General features: G+C 49.1%; 1 protein-coding gene across 16 annotated transcripts in view; it reads left to right on the top strand.

Moving 5' to 3' along the window:
• Nucleotides 1–19,732, top strand: part of LOC140396543 (gephyrin) — a 799,798-nt gene that overhangs the window by 616,602 nt on the left and 163,464 nt on the right. For all 16 annotated transcript variants that reach the window (XM_072485332.1, XM_072485277.1, XM_072485374.1 and 13 more), the window contains one exon: nucleotides 10,808–10,945. In XM_072485332.1, the coding sequence (XP_072341433.1) occupies nucleotides 10,808–10,945 (138 nt within the window). The remainder of the gene's footprint in view (nucleotides 1–10,807; nucleotides 10,946–19,732) is intronic.

Raw genomic sequence — 19,732 nt, 5'->3', positions numbered from 1 at the left:
TGATGAGTGGCAGATTGCAGGGCGAGGCGGTTGTGCTGGTGAACGTATATGCCCCGAACTGGGATGACGCGGGATTCATGAAGCGAATGCTGGGACGTATCCCGGACCTGGAGGTGGGAAACTTGTTAATGGGGGGGGGGGGGACTTTAACACAGTGCTTGACCCAGGGCTGGACCGGTCCAGATCCAGGACCGGGAGAAGGCCGGCAGCGGCCAAGGTGCTTAAGGGGTTCATGGAGCAAATGGGGGGAGTAGATCCGTGGAGATTCGCCAGACCGATGGGTAAAGAGTTTTCCTTTTTCTCCCACGTCCACAAGGTATACTCCCGGATAGACTTTTTTGTTTTGGGAAGGGCACTGATCCCGAAAGTGGCAGGAACGGAGTACTCGGCCATAGCCGTTTCAGATCACGCCCCGCATTGGGTGGATCTGGAACTGGGAGAGGAAAGGGAGCAGCGCCCACTCTGGCGATTGGACATGGGACTACTGGCGGACGAGGGGGTATGCGGAAGGGTGAGGGGATGTATCGTAAGATGCCTGGAGGTCAATGACGATGGGGAGGTCTAGGTGGGAGTAGTATGGGAAGCGTTGAAGGCGGTGGTTAGAGGAGAGCTGATTTCCATCAGAGCCCACAAGGGGAAACAAGAGGGTAAAGAAAGAGAGAGATTAGTAGGGGAAATTTTGAGGGTGGATAGGAAGTATGCGGAGGCCCCAGACGAAGGGCTATACAGGGAAAGATGAAGATTACAGACGGAGTTTGACCTGCTGACCACGGGAAAGGCAGAGACACGGTGGAGGAAGGCACAGGGGATACAGTATGAATATGGGGAAAAGGCGAGCCGGCTGCTGGCCCAACAACTTCGGAAGAGGGGGGGCGGCGAGAGAGATTGGTGGAGTTAGGGACGAAACAGGAAAGATGGAGCAGAGAGCAGGGAAAGTGAACGAGGTGTTCTAGACATTCTATGAGAGGCTGTACAAGTCCCAGCCCCCGGAGGGGAAAGAGGGAATGAGACACTTTTTGGACCAGCTTGAGTTCCCGAGGGTGGAGGGGCAGGAGGTGGCAGGTCTGGGGGCACAGATTGAGGTGGATGAGGTGATCAAAGGAATTGGGAGCATGCAGGCAGGGAAGGCCCCAGGACCAGATGGGTTCCCGGTGGAATTTTATAGGAAATATATGGACCTGTTGGCCCCGCTTTTGGCGAGAACCTTTAATGAGGCTAAGGAAAGGGGGACATTACCCCCGACAATGTCGGAGGCGACGATATCGCTAATCCTGAAACGAGACAAAGACCCGCTGCAGTGCGGGTCATACTGGCCCATCTCCCTCCTAAACGTAGACGCCAAACTGCTGGCCAAAGTAATGGCAACAAGGATAGAGGATTGTGTCCCAGGGGTGGTACATGACGACCAGACAGGGTTTGTTAAGGGGAGACAATTGAATGCCAATGTACGAAGGTTGCTGGGGGTGATGATGATGCCCCCACCGGAGGGGGAGGCAGAGATAGTGGTGGCGATGGATGCAGAGAAGGCATTCGATAGGGTGGAGTGGGACTATTTGTGGGAGGTGCTGAAGAGATTTGGGTTCGGGGAGGGGTTCATCAGATGGGTTAGACTCTTGTACGCGGCCCCGGTGGCAAGCGTCGTTACAAACAGGCAAAGATCGGGATACTTTCGATTACATAGGGGTACAAGACAAGGGTGCCCCCTGTCCCCGTTACTGTTCGCGTTGGCAATTGAACCATTGGCCATAGCGCTGAGGGACTCTAAGAAGTGGAGGGGGGTGCTTAGAGGGGGAGAGGAACATCGAGTGTCACTATATGCAGACGATTTGCTGCTATATGTGGCGGACCCGGTAGAGGGGATGCCAGAGGTAATGCAGATACTCAGGGAGTTTGGAGAGTTCTCGGGATACAAATTAAACATGGGAAAGAGCGAACTTTTTGTGATGCACCCCGTGGAACAGGGCAGGGGGATAGATGCTCTGCCGCTGAGGAGAGTAGCAAGGAATTTTCGATACCTGGGGATTCAGGTGGCCAGGAACTGGGGAACCCTGCATAAACTTAACCTGACGCGATTGGTAGAGCAGATGGTGGAGGACTTCAAGAGGTGGGATATGGTGCCCCTGTCATTGGCGGGCAGAGTACAGGCGGTTAAAATGGTGGTCCTCCCGAGGTTTCTTTTCGTGTTTCAGTGCCTCCCCATCTTGATTACAAAGGCCTTCTTTAAAAAAATAGACAGGAGCATTATGAGTTTTGTGTGGGCATGAACGACCCCGAGGGTAAAGAGGGGGGTTCCTGCAGCACAGTAGGGACAGAGGGGGATTGGCACTGCCGAGTCTGAGTGACTACTATTGGGCCGCCAATGTGTCGATGATCTGTAAGTGGATGAAGGAAGGGGAAGGTGCGGCGTGGAAAAGGCTGGAGATGGCGTCCTGTAAGGGAACGAGCCTAAAAGCGCTGGCGACAGCGCCGCTACCGTTCTCCCCGAAAAGGTACACCACAAACCCAGTGGTAGTGGCAACCTTGAAGATCTGGGGGCAGTGGAGGCGACATAGGGGAGTGACGAGTGCCTCGGTATGGTCCCCGATAAGGAATAACCACAAGTTCGTCCCGGGGAGGATAGATGGGGGATTTCAATGTTGGCAGCGAGCAGGAATTAGGAAGCTGAAGGACCTGTTTGTAGATGGGACCTTTGCGAGTTTGGGAGCATTGGAAGAAAAATATAAGTTGCCACCAGGGAATGCTTTCCGATACATGCAAGTGAGGGCATTTACGAGGCAACAGGTGAGGGAATTTCCGCGGCTCCCGACGCAAGGGGTCCAGGATAGAGTGATTTCGGGGGCATGGGTTGGAGAAGGTAAAGTGTCCGAAATATACAGGGAGATGAGAGACGAGGGGGAGGTGATGGTAGAGGAGCTGAAGGGAAAATGGGAAGAGGAGCTGGGGGAAGAGATTGAGGAGGGGCTGTGGGCAGATGCCCTAAGTAGGGTAAATTCCTCGTCCTCGTGTGCCAGGCTTAGCCTGATTCAATTTAAGGTTCTACACAGAGCGCATATGACGGGAGCAAGACTGAGCAGGTTTTTTGGGGTGGAGGGACAGGTGTGGGAGTTGCTCGGGAAGCTCGGCGAACCACACTCACATGTTCTGGTCGTGTTCGGCACTGCATGAGTTCTGGGACGGTGTGGCAAGACTGATTTCAAAGGTGGTGGGGGTCCGTGTCAAACCAAGCTGGGGGTTGGCTATATTTGGGGTTGCAGAAGAGCCGGGAGTGCAGGAGGCGAAAGAGGCCGACGTCTTGGCCTTTGCGTCCCTAGTAGCCCGGCGAAGGATTCTACTTATGTGGAAAGAAGCGAAGCCCCCGGGCGTGGAGGCCTGGATAAACGACATGGCAGGGTTCATAAGACTGGAACAAATAAAATATGCGTTAAGAGGATCGGCTCAGGGTTTCACCAGGCGGTGGCAACCGTTCCTTGACTATCTCGCGGAACGATAATGGAAAAACAGAAAAGACAGCAGCAGCAACCCGGGGGGGTTGGGGGGGAGGACTATTCCGTGTTCTTGTTTTTTCTTAGTTAGTTGTTGATATTTGCTTTTTGTTTATTTTATTTTATTTTTCCATCTGTTAGTTTAATATATTATTTAAATAACGTTTAATGTATATTTCTTTATTAAGTTGTAAAAACGGAAAATCTTTGTTTGAAAAACTTCAATAAAATACATTTTTTTTAAAAAAACAAAGAAATTGAAAGTATGCTTAAAATGGCATCAATTAAGTGCTTACGGCCAATGGAGCTCACCCAAAGTGATGGTACCGAAACCGGACGGTATTCACAGTTATGCCATTTGGCATGAAAAACGTCCCAGCCACATTTCAACGATTAACTAACAAAATCGTTTCAGGATTACCCAATTGTGTGGTATACATCGACGATCTGGTGATTTCTAGTCAGACATGGAAAGAACACTTGAAGCACCTGATGGAATTATTCAATCGACTTCAGGAGTCGGGTTTGGTGGTAAACCTGGCCAAAAGTGAATTTGGAAAAGCCCACGTCACTTTCCTTGGCCATAAATTGGACAGGGTCAAATGATCCCACGGGATGTGAAAACAAAAGTTATTGGGGAGTTTCAAATACCTTCGACACAAAGAGAAATAATATGATTTCTTGGTATGAGTGGATTGTACCGGATATTTGTGCCGAATTTTAGCAGTGTGGTCGCTCCACTGACGGACTTGCTAAAGAAGCTTAGCAAATTTCAGTGCTCAGCGGAGTGTCAACAGGCATTTGACGGCCTGAAGGCTGTGTTAACCACTGCTCCTGTGTTGGCCATCCCAAATTGCACAAAACCATTCAAAGTGGCTGTTGATGTGAGTGATGTGGGCGTAGGTGCAGTGCTCTTACAAGAAGATGACAAAGGACTAGAGCAGCCTATTAGTTATTTTTCAAAGAATTTTAATAAGCACCAGAAGAAGTATTCAACGATTGAGAAGGAGACTTTGAGCTTGGTGCTGGCTTTGCAACATTTTCAAATTTATATTCCCAGCAATTCGTCTGAAATAATTATAGATACTGATCATAATCCATTGACATTTTTGGAGTGATTCCTGAAGAACAATGCCAGACTGTTTCAATGCAGTTTATTGTTACAGCCATTTAATTTAAAAATAATACATGTGGCAGGACGAGAAAACGTGATAGCCGATGCTTTGTCACGAATGTGATGAAGAGAAGCAGGTTCGGTGGAGGAAGATGAACTAAAATGGACTATGTTATTATAAATGTTTGCGTGTTTTGTTTTGTTAAACAAAAAAGTATATTTACTGTCAATATTTCTTAAAGGAACATGAAAAGGTGAAAAAGGAAACCATCTTGAAGTTGATGGAGTTTTTTTTCTTGGCGGGAGGTGTCATGTGAGAGTCCCTTTAAGAAAAGTGTGTTTTATCAAATGGCTGCAGTGATGTCATTGTGTGGGTGGAGCTGGGCTGTGATTCTGTCTTTTACTTTCGTTTTCAGCTGGAAGCTGCTTGGTGGCTCTGTTTTTTGGTTTCGTTTTCAGTTGGAAGCTGCATTCAAACAAAGAAGGTGTATTTTGGTCTCTCTCTCTGCATGCTAAAGATTGTCTCCAGACCACTTGATAACTTCAAAGTAATACCTGGGGCGGGATTCTCCGCAATCGGCGCGATGTCCGCCGACCGGCGCCAAAAACGGCGTGAATCAGACCGGCATCGCGCCGCCCCAAAGTTGCGGAATCCTCCGCCCCTTGAGCGGCCGAGCCCTAACCTTGAGGGGCTAGGCCCGCACCGGACTGATTTACGCCCCGCCAGCTGGCGGGAAAGGCCTTTGGTGCCCCGCCAGCTGGCGCGGAAATGACATTGCCGGGCGGCGCATGCGCGGGAGCGTCAGCGGCCGTTCACGGCATCCCCGCGCATGCGCAGTGGAGGGAGTCTCTTCCGCCTCCGCCATGGTGGAGACCGTGGCGAAGGCGGAAGGAAAAGAGTGCCCCCACAGCACAGGCCTGCCCGCGGATCGGTGGGCCCCGATCGTGGGCCAGGCCACCGTGGGGGCACCCCTCGGGGCCAGATCGCCCCGCGCCCCCCCCCCCCAGGACCCCAGAGCCCGCCCGCGCCGCCTTGTCCCGCCGGTAAGAGAGGTGGTTTAATCCACGCCGGCGGGACAGGCATTCTAGCAGCGGGACTTCGGCCCATCCGGGCCGGAGAATCGCCGGGGGGAGCCCGCCAACCGGCGCGGCGCGATTCCCGCCCCCGCCAAATATCCGGTACTGGAGAATTCGGCAACCGGCGGGGGCGGGATTCACGCCAGCCCCCGGCGATTCTCCGACCCGGCGGGGGGTCGGAGAATTGTGCCCCTGTTTTCTTTAAGGAATTCAAACCTACTGTTTTGTTAAAAAAAAAAGGGTGTTTGGCTTATGAATGTTGTTAGGAAAGTTATCTTTGGCAGGTTATTTGTGTTGGTAGTTGATAAGATGTTTACTGTGTGTTTATAAAATGTTGACTGGATTCACAGAATGAACATTGTTTTTGTTTAAAAATACTTAAGATCTCTGTTGCATAACACCTGGAAAGTGGGCCCTTGTGCTCCTCATAACCAAAATCTATTAAAAGTTGTAGGTCAGGTGAACTCCATTGTTGAAATCTACCCTTTGGTTAAGTGTAGTCTCGTATACACCTAACTCAGTAGACATTTGCGCTACACGCCTCGGGTGTGAAATGTAATCTTTATTGGGTGTCTAACGATTATAATTGAGAGTTTGAAATCTTCTTGTGGTTACAAATCAAAGTTCTCAAGAAAGCCACTACCAGCAGAAGACTTTTAAGAGATATAATTAAACTTAGTAGCTGACAAATGACTTGAACTTCAAAATACAGTAATGGTTTCTTGCTCAAAGCAAAACAGCTTGCGCAGACTTGGAGTTAGAGTAGAAACACAAAATAAAGATAGTAGATAGTCAAGCATATAGTATAGAGTGATTCCGGAATGAAAAATGGCTGCCCGGACCTCTATTTTTAAGGAATTTGTTATCAATCTGAGTCAATCTATTCCTACCCCTGTAATATGCTGATTGGTTTGGGTGAGTTTCCAATACATTTGATTCGATGATTGGGTTATCAGTCTACAATGTGCAACATTATTTCGCTGAACTTTAAATGTTCATGTGGAATTCTTAAATGTGTATTGGAATGCAAACTCTGCTCTTATTGAACTGTATGTGCTTAAATCTGCAGTTCCTTTCTTTTGAACAATGGAGAATTCATATGAACTGTAATGTCAATTTGACCCTCAGTAGAAATGTTGCATTTGCTTCTAGTTCGACTGCAAATGTTTCAAATACTGTGCTTTTATTTCTGCAAGCTATGTGCTTTTGCAAACTGAGGTTATGTTTGATCATTTTTGCAGTCTTATGATGGGATCCATTTTAAAATGATTTTTGAACTGGGCTTTAATATTTATAACAAAATGGCTTAATCAATGATCCTTTTCCCTATCAGAAATAGCATGTTTCCTTCATCCATGGTATACTTTGGTGTTCTCCAAATCCTGGCCCATAACAATAGCCTAATGGTATAATTAATGTCCTTCGGTGGATCAAATGGTCTTTTGCCTTGTACATCTTGTAACATCTAGATCAGTGTTTTGGGACTTAGTAAATGAACTTACTGTTGGCATAGCTACCTGAACCGAGGAGTGAGAGAAGTGCAGAAAAAGAGCTAATCTGCTGAGAGGAATTTCAACATGTCACTGGGGGTCAGGTGAAATGGGAAGACATGATGGTTTGTAGAATGAACACAGTAGTGCTGTTCACAAACCGCTAAATTACTCTAGTTCAATTTAGTTTGAATTCACCAAAGCTGGAAGCTAATTTGCCCCAGGCTGGTTGGCAATTGAAAATGTTGCAGGTTTTCACTCAGGTAGTTTATTCATTAAAGGCAGGCTTGGAGACACCAGAAATATGTGCTTTTATTTCAGTTAGGTTAATTTGGGCAAGAGTATGAGCTTGTACATTTTGAAAATAGATATCCACTCTCTTGATGGGACATTCACATTATCAAGGTCAACTCTTGAGAGTCGATGAAAAGCAGAATAAAAGTAACTGCGATGACCACATCCCATAATTTCCTCAACACTATGGCTGTGCATCTGAATGTTACAGATCCCGGGACAGGCTTCCCGTGGGTTTCCCGGCAGCCTTTACACTTCGCGGGATATACCCAAGTCCTACGAGGCATCGGAATCAGAATCCTGCCCAAAAGGGGCATGACCAAGCGGCACGCGCCTAAGTAGGTTTTGAATCTAATTCTGCGAGCTTACTGAGGATCTACCAGCCTCCCCAGCGAGGCTGCAGCTGGGTGCACTTCGGTACTGGTCCACACAAACATAGACCAGGCGGAATGGCACCCAGTGGCCTCCCGGGCCATTGGCGGCCCCTTGGTTGTCAGGGATAGGGGAGGGTGGCCCCTCCCTCCGAACACCGGCACCTTGGCACTGCCAAGGTGCCCTGGTGACACTGCCAAGTTGCCCTGCTGTTACTGCCAGGGTGGCAGTGCAAGGGTGTCCAGGTGCCAGGGTGGCGTTGCCAATGGTTAGAGCCCGAAGGGGGCGATGTCCATGAAAGGAAGGTGGAAGGGGGGTTTGAAGGGTGGGTAAGTAGGTGCCTCAGAGTTTGGGAGGGTGAAGGTTGGGAAGGGAGAAGGGGCTGTAAGGGGCATGGGGGGCCCAAAGAGGGGGCCGCCCCAGGGACCCCGTAGCAGGGTGTCTTGACTTGGGAGTGTGTGGGGTAGTGCCCATGTGCCCCAAAAGCAGCTGACTGTGGTGCAATATGGCCGATAGATGCCTGGAGACCCCACTCCCTGGATCTCGCGAGATGTTGCAATGTAATGGGGGGATCACTTTTGGGCAAATCTGAATATTAAAGTAAGACAATGTGCAGGTTCCCGAGTTACCCGAGGCATGCGATAAATCTCCTTCACGTTGGAGACCTCAGACGAGCACCATTCAGTGCTGGTTTTCAGAAACGGGGACCAGATGGAACGGCACTCATGATGGTCTCCCAGGTGATCGGAGGCCCCTAGGTGCATGTCCTCTGGGCAGGGTGGTACTCTGACACTGCTGGTGCCACCCGGGCACCCTGGCACTCTAGCAATGCCACATGGGTGCTAGGCTGGCACTTCCAAGGTGCCCGGGTGGCACTGCCGACTGACATTGGCACTGCCAAGGTGCCACAGTGACATTTTTTGTGTGCTGGCAATCGGACCGTGGGTGGCCTGTGCGGGTGTTGGGGGGGACGGGGGAGTGCATCGTAGATTTAAAAATGGTGTCCCGATCTCTCGCTATACGGAAGGGTTCCGGCGAGTGGGGCTCCTCCGTGTAGAAAACAGGCTGTGTGCAAGCCTCAGCCACGCGTTCCACGCTGAGGCCCCTTACCTAATGTTTTATAGCCATGTGTTTCTCTGCACTGCGAGCGCCGGGAAACATGCAGCTAAATGCGCTCACTATGGGACTTTGTTCTCAATTAGTTAAATCACGCCCTAAGTGCCTTTGATAGCTGTGGAGAACTCGCCAGCAGAGCCAACGGGAAGCTCCCTGCAAACCTGTCACAAATGAACTTAGAAATGTTTCCGTTAAATTCCACGCATACTTTTTAAAGCGTATACACTGTTCTCTGTGACCAGGATCAAAAGTATTGAAGGTTGTGTTGCCTACCTGGTGTTCAGGTTCGGGATATTTCATCTGGGCTGCAGAGGAGCTTGGAGTGGGAGGGTAAAGATCTAGTTGTCGTGGTCCATGTAGGTACCAATGACATAGGTAAACAAGGTCAGAGGTTCTGCTCTGTTCAAATGCGTTTTGGGGTTTTTTTTTTCAAAAGGTAATTACATAGGCATAAGGACAGGTTTGGCCCTGATGGACTGGGCATGAAGACCATAAGGTAGGACAGTTGATAGGCCATTGTTTGAGGAGATATTCAATTCTTCCCAAGTAAAATATATTCCAGAGAAGAAGATAAAAGGGGTTATCATCCAAAGCTAAGCAAGAAAATTAAAGGTAACTGTTGTGTTCTCTGGCTCCCTTGATCATCAATGTATGATTATAACAAGTATTTATTCTTAACAGGTGGGGAGGTAACTAAATCTATGTACAATTATATCTAAATTACTGTAGAGCTAAGGTGAGATGCGACTGTCCTGTTGTCTGTCCTGCTGCGTCTCGTCCGTCATCCGATACATATGAGTGTCTCCATGTGTGTCTGGTTCCACCTACTGGCAGGAGGTCATAACTGTCAACACGTGTATTGATCATCAGCTATATACATTGGTACTGTTATACACAGTTATATACATTGGTGAAATTATATACAGATATGCATATGTGCATCTAACCACAATAACATAAAGACAAAAACTAAGGCATACCATATTGCAAAGGCCAGTCGCAGGCTGGGGAGATTGGGAATCTTTTGAAGATCAACAGAGGGTTACTAAAAAGGTAATAAAAACAGCAATGGTAAATTATGAAATGAGGCTAGCACAAACGATAAAAAAGCACAGCAAAAGCTTCTATAAGTATATAAAAGGGAAGAGACTAGCTAAAGTGAATGTTGGAAGAAGATAATGGAGAGTTAATAGTAGAGAACACAGAAATGCTGAAAATGCTAATCAATATTTAGCCTCCGTTTTCACAGTGGAGGACACCAGTACCATCCAAATAGTAACAGGTAATGAAGAGGTAATAGAAAGGGAGGAACTTAGAATAATCATCATCAACAGGGAAAAAGTGCTGAACAAACTATTGGGATTGAAGGCAGACAAGCCCCCAGGGCCTGGTGGTCTACATGCTAGAATCTTAAAGGAAGTGGCAGCAGAAATAGTGATGAGTAAAGCCGTGGAGGCCATAGCACATAGCTCCAGTGTGGAGCCCTCTGAATTTCTCTTAGAATTTGGTCCAAAATAAAATAAATAATTAGCTTCTTATAGCCCTGGAAATTGTGTTTTTTTGGTAAAAATTCTTCTTTACTGCTCACAGTTTATCTTTTCATCCCTTTCTCCCCACTTCACCAAATTAAAAACATTGTGAACAGGCTTTGAAGAAGTTGTGATTGTTCAGTACAGGTACTGAATTCTTGAATAAGGAATTTATTGAGCACCAGTTTAAAAACACACAATCCCAAAGGGTGACTTTTTCTGATTATTGGCTTGGCTTTTGAGCTAGTTGAGGAGTACGCTCCGTGCTTAGCCTTAATTTTTTGATGCACAACCGGCAGAAATAACGATTCTACTAATTCTTTCTGCATCTAGGTCACAGTGCAGTTGACATCAGCAAGGTGGCACGACGACACCGCATGTCTCCATTCCCTTTAACTTCGATGGACAAGGCCTTTATCACGGTGCTGGAGATGACCCCAGTCCTTGGCACTGAAATAATCAACTATCGAGGTAGGATTAATAATTGTGTATTACTGTTTGTCTTTGAAATCTGTAAGTGAATGGTTGTCGGAAGTTAAATCTAGACCGTAATTTCTTGACAGCTGAATGAGGAGGGAAGATTAAATCTAATTTATTTTATTACACTTTTTATTTCATTCCAAAGTGATGCCCAACGCTTGACGTGATGCATAATGGACTTTGGACACATCTATAAAGTTCAGCCATCTTTCTCTGGGGTTTCAATGCAACAGAATTTTAATGAGTAATATGTCATGCTTCTGCCCAGAAACAACACTTGCAAATGCGTTACTCAAACCTTTGTACTGCTTACACACCCTTAATGACTTTGAGCAACCAAGAACAGCTAACAGGATAGTTAACTTCTTTCAGTCCTTAAAATTAAATGAGAGTCTGGTGGTTGGTAAAATTCACAAAGGTTAAGAGGACCTGCTGGAGGAGAAATTGTCATTTTATATATTTTCTTGCAGTAATGTTATTAAAACCTTGGTTTCGAAGCATACAGACAGTATCATTGTTAAAGCTGTGATTGAGGGATCGTAAAAGTGTGGTAATTATTGATTTTGCTGGTGAAGTGCTCTGCTAATGAAATACTGTTTACCTTTAAAAGACAACTGGGGTATAGATAATTTATGAGGGGTATTGTGTTTGGTCCTGGCGAAACAGATCGTGGGACATCTTCTGGAAGGAGACAGAAAAATACCTTATGCTTTGGGTAAAGATGATGTAATTATGTGGAGGAGACAGGTCTGTCTGAAAAGTTAGTTCTTCCTAGTGTTTTAATCTGAACAGACGTGTTTCAGTTTTGATCCTGAAAGGTTCCCTCTCCAAAGATTTTGCACAGAGAAAAGCAAGTAGAAACCCGGTTGTTAACTTTATTCACAAGTGTCATTTGGACAGTATTGGTTTGCTTAATTGGATTACAGAGGCAGGTTTGGGAAGTGAGTTAAAGTTTCTGCTTTTACTTAATAACTGTTGTCACTGTTAATTGTAAAGCTATTTCTTTGTTGTTAATGTGGTTAGTTCTGTGTTTAAATTAAAGTTTGTTGTAACATAAAAGATACCTATTGGTCAGTATTATCACTCCTGCGGTGCAGGACCATTTCCTCATGTTGTATGTGTCCAATTCAGGTACTTCATCCAGCTCCTTAATTAAAGTTTACCCAGGTGTCTTTATTTATGAGGAGGACAAAGTATGGACACAGATATAATGCAACACGCTTTATTAAATATAGTTAACCCGTAAATTACCCACTGTATATGCAAGAAACACCAAGGATTTGAGTATACTACCCACAAACGTGGTTTGGTAAGCTGTAGATCCGACCCCTGAGTCCCTCTGGTTCCTCTTTGCGACGGTGATTCTTGCTGGCTGTTTCTTCCTTGCTTGCATCCTTCCTTCCTTCTGGTCTGGTCAAGGTCACCTCACACACTGAGTCTTTGCTGCTGGTGTTTCTGAGATGCCTACCTTTATCCCCCTCTCTCCCATCTTTCCAGAAACTTCTCTGGCTTCCGGCCAATGAGGTCTTGGGAGGAGGTCCCAGGAGGCAGTGGTCCAGTTGATGACTGTTTGACCCAGGCCACCTGAGCCCGCCCCAAGTGTCCTAGCACTGGTGGGCTGTGATGCGCAATCAATTACTCTCAAGACGAAGTGATTCATAACTGAAGGCTTTAATCTGCTAGAACTCTTCCCCAGCAGCTTCGATACAGAAAGTGAAGGCTGCTGGGATGGCACCGGTTCTTATACTCCGCCTCTCAGGGAGGAGCTATGTACAACAGCCAATGGTAGACTCCTGGGTCTAACCAATGGTCATCCACCTCTTTGGTGCTGCAATACCTGGTACTACCACATTCACCCCCCTGGTAAAAAAGAGCCCGGCGGGGGTGGTGGCCAGCATTAATAGTCGCCTTTCGCATGGTATGACCAGGTATGGAGGTACCGTGATGTCAAGGGAATTTACAAAGTGTTCATAGTGCAGCAATCAGTCGATCGGGTGGCCTGGTCGTCCTTTCGGAGCGTCTGGGCCTCGGCGGTAATTCTGATGAGGGTCCCGGCGGTTGCGACTCCGGGAACGTGATGTCGTTCTCCCTGGCAGCTTCGTCACCCCTAGGCAGTGCTGTTGGGGCAAAAGGTGGACGGGGGGGAAAGCGCCTGTAGGGGGCGTCGGTGTGTGGTCGGGCCTAGGCAGGAGCGGCGGGAGTGCTGACCCTCCAGTCAGGTGCTGCGGGGGGGGGGGGGCAATGGTTTGGGTGCGCGTGGGGCTCCAGCGGGCGCCAGGTCCCGAAGGGAGACTGTGTCCTGCCGGCCGTCAGGGAACACTACGTAGGCATACTGGGGATTGGCGTGCAGCAGGTGGACCCTCTCGACCAACGGGTCTGACTTGTGCGCCCTCACATGTTTCCGAAGCAGGATGGGAGCGAGGTCCCGGAGGAGGACCTCCTGGGGAAAACAAGGAGACGTTCATGAGGTGTCTGGTTTGTGGTTGTACAGAGCAGTGACCAGATGGAGTGGAGGGCCACCAGGAGGACTTCCTGCCATCGGGAGACTGGGAGATTTCTGGACCATAGGGCCAACAGGACAGTCTTCCAGACCGTTCCGTTCTCCCTCTCTACCTGCCCATTTCCCCGGGGGTTGTAACTTGTCGTCCTGCTCGAGGCGATGCCCTTGCTGAGCAGGAACTGATGCAGTTCGCCACTCATAAAGGAGGACCCCTTATCACTGTGAATGTATGCGAGGAAACCGAACAGCGTAAAGATACCCTGGAGGGCCTTGATGACGGTGGTTGTGGTCATATCTGGGCAGGGGATGGCGAATGGGAACCAGGAGTATTCGTCACTCACGTTAAGGAAGTACGTGTTGCGGTCGGTGGAGGGGAGGGGGCCTTTGAAATCCATTCTGAGGCGTTCAAAGGGATGGGAAGCCTTTATCAGGTGCGCCCACTCTGGCCGGTAGAAGTGTGGTTTGCACTCCGCGCAGATTTGGCAGTCCCTGGTGACTGTCCTGACGTCCTCGATGGAGTAGGGCAGGTTGCGGGTCTTGATTAAATGAAAAAAACGAGTGACCCCCCGGGTGGCAGAGGTCCTCGTGGAGGGACCAGAGGCGGTCCACTTGTGCGGTGGCGCAAGTGCCGCGGGACAAGGCATCAGGTGGCTCGTTCAGCTTCCCCGATAGGTACAAGATCTCGTAATTGTAGGTGGAGAGTTCTATCCTCCACCGCAAGATCTTGTATTTCTTAATCTTGCCCCGCTGTGCATCATCGAACATGAAGGCCACCGACCGTTGGTCTGTGAGGAGAGTGAATTTCCTGCTGGCCAGGTAATGCCTCCAGTGTCGCACAGCTTCTACTATGGCCTGGGCCTCCTTTTCGACCGAGGAATGGCGAATTTCGGAAGCATGGAGAGTACGGGAGAAGAAAGCCACAGGCCTGCCCGCTTGATTAAAGGTGGCCGCCAGAGCTATGTCGGACGCATCACTCTCGACCTGGAAGGGGAGGGACTTGTCGATGGCGCGCATCGTGGCTTTTGCAATGTCTGCTTTGATGCGGCTGAAGGCCTGGCGGGCCTCCGTCGACAGGGGGAAGGTTGTGGACTGGATCAGGGGTCGGGCTTTGTCTGCGTAATTGGGGACCCACTGTGCATAATAGCTGAAGAACCCGAGGCAGTGCTTTAGGGCCTTGGGGCAGTGAGGGAGGGGGAACTCCATGAGGGGGCGCATGCGCTCAGGGTCGGGGCCTATGACTCCACTTCGCACTACGTAGCCTAGAATGGCTAGACGGTCGGTGCTAAACACGCATTTATCCTTATTGTATGTCAAATTAAGGAGTTTCGCGGTCTGGAGAAATTTGCGGAGGTTGGTGTCGTGGTCCTGCTGGTCATGGCCGCAGGTGGTGACGTTATCCAGATACGGGAACGTTGCGCGTAAGCCGTACCGGTCAACCATTCGGTCCATCTCTCGCTAGAAGACCGAGACCCCGTTTGTGACACTGAAGGGAACTCTTAAAAAGTGATAGAGTCGCCCATCTGCTTCGAAGGCAGTGTACTTGCGGTCACCATTACAGAGGGGTAGCTGGTGGTAGGCAGACTTGAGATCCACCGTGGAGAAAACCTTGTATTGCGCGATCCTGTTCACCAGGTCGGCTATACGGGGGAGAGGGTACGCATCCAGCTGCGTAAACCTGTTGATGGTCTGACTGTAGTCAATGACCATCCTATGTTTCTTCCCGGTCTTTACCACCACTACCTGAGCTCTCCAGGGATTGTTGCTCGCTTCGATGACCCCTTCCCTCAGCAGCCTTTGGACCTCTGACCTGATGAAGGTCCAGTCCTGGGCACTGTACCTTCTGCTCCTGGTGGAGACGGGTTTGCAATCCGGGGTGAGGTTCGCAAATAGGGAAGGCGGGTCGACCTTAAGGGTCGCGAGGCCGCAGACGGTAAGGGGGGGATAGGGCCGCCAAATTTAAAGGTCAGGCTTTGCAGATGGCACTGGAAATCCAGCCCAAGGAGGGTGGCTGCGCAGAGGTGCGGCAGGACGTACAGGTGGAAATTGCGGAATTCCCTGCCTTGGACAGTGAGGTTCGCTAGGCAGAACCCCTTTATCTCCACCGAGTGTGACCCGGAGGCCAGGGAGATCCTTTGATTTACGAGATGAGTGACAAGAGAACAGCGCCTTACCGCGTTGGGGTGAACAAAGCTTTCCGTGCTCCCAGAGTCAATCAAGCAAGACGTCTCGTGGCCATTGATGGAGATCGTCGTTGTAGCTGTTGCAAGCATCCGGGGCCGACTCTGGTCTAGAGTCACCGAGGCCAGTTGAAGTAATTGAGGGTTCTGGTCGGGCAGCGTGTAGTCGGCTGTGCTGGGGGCCTGGGGCCCCATCCAAGATGGCGTCACCCATGGGTCGCACATGGAGTCCGGGGATGAAGAAGATGGCGGCGGCGAGGGACAAAATGGCGGCCCCCACCCATCCAGTGTGGTGTCCGAAGGGCAAAATGGCCGCGCCCGCGGGTCGCACGTGGCCTTAGGATAGGGGGGTGGCGGTGAGCGCTGGGCGGTCGGGGCCTGAAGGGGAGGTTGCCGATAGTCGCTGGAGACCGCGGCCACGGCGCGGGCCTGGCAGACCCCCACATAGTGGCCCTTCTTGCCGCACCCTTTGCAGGTGGCGGTGTGGGCCGGGCAACGCGGGCGGGAATGATTCGCCAGCCCGCAGAAGAAACAGCGGGGTCCGGCGGCGTTAGTGGGCAGTCTCGCCGCGCAGGCTTGCGGGGTCAGGGGGTAGGTCTGAGGGGCTGCCGCTGCAGGGTGCCACGCAGCCCAGGGGGCCGCCGCGCGATTGGGTGCAAATGACAGCGCGTTTTTATAGGCAACGTCCATGGACTCTGCCAGGGCCCGTGCCCAAGCGTGTCCCGTTCTAGGAGCCTTCGGCGGATATCGGGGGAGGTCATAACGGCCACAAAAGCAACCCTGATCAAAAGTTCTGTGTGCTCGCTCCCCGAAACTGGCGGGCAGCCACAATTTCAGCCCAGCACCAGCAGCGCCTGGTAGAAGTCTTCCAACGTTTCCTCGGGGCTTTGCCTCCTAGTCGCCAGCAGGTGACGAGCGTAGACCTGGTTCACAAGGCAGATATAATGTCCTTCTAGCAGCTGATCGCGGCAGCATAATTCGCCGCCTCCTCGATAAGAGGGTAGATCCCAGGGCTGACCCGTGAGCGTAGGAGATGCATCTTCTGTCCTTCCGTGGGGGTGTCGGCGGCCGTGTCAAGGTAGCCCTTAAAGCACGCCAGCCAATGTTTAAAAATAGCAGCAGAGTTGTCTGCGTGGGGGTTGAGCTGAAGGCACTCCAGTTTGATACGGAGATCCATCCTTCCAACTGAAGTTGTAGCAGATTAAATTGATGCGCAATCAATTACTCTCAAGACGAAGTGGTTCATAACTGAAGGCTGTAATCTGCTAGAACTCTTCCCCAGCAGCTTCGATACAGAAAGTGAAGGCTGCTGGGATGGCACCGGTTCTTATACTCCGCCTCTCAGGGCGGAGCTATGTACAACCGCCAATGGTAGACTCCTGGGTCTAACCAATGGTCATCCACCTCTTAGGTACTGCAATACCTGGTATTACCACAGGCTGCTTATGACCTGTTCCCATAGAAGGTAGATAGAAGGTGGTTACTCTGGATGATGGAAAGTCCAGCTCGATCTGGGCTACGGACAGTAGACCTGTGCATTTCAATGAGGTACGATGATCTCATGCTGGATCTCAGTAGAGTGTGATGATCGTTGATGGGTGATTGAATGGGACAGGCCCAGCCATGTTCTAGCAGCTTGACTTTGGTCAAGTCTGGATTCCAACAGCCTTCCTGAGGTTTGACTGCAGTATGATTTTAAAATGCCCAATTCTTTAATTTAGGATATCCAATTTAATCGGCCTTAAAACTAGGCCCAGATTATATTACCACACTCAATTTTACAAATTACAAATAATTTTGGGATCCTAACATCTCAACCCTAAATCACTTCATCTGCTTGGGCACCAGGAGGTGGTAGCAAGGTTACATTCAACTTGGGTCGTTGTCAGTGACAAGTATGAAACATTGCAACATTTTTGAAAGTGAGAACAAATTTATATTTTGCTCTGATTTTGTTTCACATTTTTAGTGCAAAATACATAAACCACAGCTCTCACTTGTAATAAGTTTGCAATTCTGTTTCAGTAGTGCCAATGAGCCACTCATCCAATGATTGGATTTGTTCCAATTTGTTGTCTGTACCCTACGTAGGAAAAGATTGACAGCTTAGGTTATACTTTCTGAGACCTCATCTCTGGCATTTTACTGCACCTGCTGCCAACACATTAAGGAAAGTCCAAAACTAATTATTGAAAAGTGCGCAATTGCTGTTTTATTAATCCCTTGTTATTTCCATATTCATTTGTTTATGTCTGAATTACTTTATACAGCACCTTAGGAAACATTGAACTTACTGCTACAGCGTTCTTCAAACCTGAAAAAGAACAGGTCAACTCAGCAACTAAGGGAAAGTCACGAATGCACTGCAGCCAATCTTTTTTACTGTCTTTTTGAAATTAGCGATCAAATTAAAAGGCAGAATACATTTGAGATGAATTACCTACTTCTGTTCCTATGGACAAGGACCCTAAAAATTGGCCGTTATTTAATTGCAACGTCATTAACTAATTATGCCAAATGTCGAAATTAAAATAAAGACAGTGGGTGGGATTCTCTGTTTCAGAGACGAAGTGTTGATGCCCAGACTGAATCGTGGGCTTCTATGATAACTAGATCAATTCATGAACCGTTAATGGGCTAGCATCCAACGAAACGTGGAACTCGAGTGGTTCCAATGAAAAACAGTGCCCGATTCGCCAGGGTCGTGATTGGAACGCGAAAGTCTGACAAGCTGCAGTTGCATATTAGCACTCGATTTCCTACACACACTCATCCCAGCCAACAAGATGGCAGCATTGGATTGGATTGGGTTTGTTTATTGGCACGTGTACCGAGGTACAGTGAAAGTTATTTTTCTGCGAGCTGCTCAACAGATCATTAAGTACATGGGAAGAAAAGAAAATACATAATAGGGCAACACAAGATATACAATGTAGCTACATAAGCACCAGCATCGGATGAAGCATACAGGGGTGTAGTGTTAATGAGGTCAGTCCATAAGAGGGTCATTTAGGAGTCTGGTGACAGCGGGGAAGAAGCTGTTTTTGAGTCTGTTCGTGCGTGTTCTCAGACTTCTGTATCTCCTGCCCGATGGAAGAAGTTGGAAGAGTGAGTAAGCCGGGTGGGAGGGGTCTTTGATTATGCTGCCCGCTTTCCCCAGGCAGCGGGAGGTGTAGATGGAGTCAATGGATGGGAGGCAGGTTTGTGTGATGGACTGGGCTGTGTTCACGACTTTCTGAAGTTTCTTGCGATCCTGGGCCGAGCAGTTGCCATACCAGGCTGTGATGCAGCCGGATAGGATGCTTTCTATGGTGCATCTGTAAAAGTTGGTAAGGGTTAATGTGGACATGCCGAATTTCCTCAGTTTCCTGAGGAAGTATAGGCGCTGTTGTGCTTTCTTGGTGGTAGCGTCGACATGGGTGGACCAGGTCAGATTTTTGGAGATGTGCACTCCGAGGAATTTGAAGCTGCTAACCATCTCCACCTTGGCCCCGTTGTTCCTGACAGGGGTGTGTACAGTACTTTGCTTCCTGAAGTCAATTACCAGCTCTTTAGTTTTGCTGGCATTGAGGGAGAGATTGTTGTCGCTGCACCACTCCACTAGGTTCTCTATCTCCCTCCTGTATTCTGACTCGTCGTTATTCGAGATCTGGCCCACTATGGTCGTATCGTCAGCAAACTTGTCGATGGAGTTGGAACCAAATTTTGCCACGCAGTTGTGTGTGCACAGGGAGTAGAGTAGGGGGCTAAGTATGCAGCCTTGCGGGGCCCCAGTGTTGAGGACTATTGTGGACGAGGTGTTGTTGTTCATTTTTACTGATTGTGGTCTGTTGGTCAGAAAATCGAGGATCCTCACGTGGAATGTGAGAGGGCTGAACGGGCCGATAAAGAGGGCACGGGTACTCGCACACCTAAAGAAACTTAAGGCAGATGTGGTTATGCTGCAGGAGACGCATCTGAAACTGATAGACCAGGTCAGACTTCACAAAGGATGGGTGGGGCAGGTGTTTCATTCGGGGCTAGACGCACAAAACAGGGGGGTGGCTATACTAGTGGGGAAGCGGGTAATGTTTGAGGCAAAGACCATAGTGGCGGATAGTG

Source organism: Scyliorhinus torazame, chromosome 2, assembly GCF_047496885.1.
Source record: "Scyliorhinus torazame isolate Kashiwa2021f chromosome 2, sScyTor2.1, whole genome shotgun sequence".
NCBI lineage: Eukaryota > Metazoa > Chordata > Chondrichthyes > Carcharhiniformes > Scyliorhinidae > Scyliorhinus > Scyliorhinus torazame.
The sequence above is the reverse complement of the archived record's forward strand: the minus strand, read 5'-3'. Positions and strand labels throughout refer to the sequence as shown.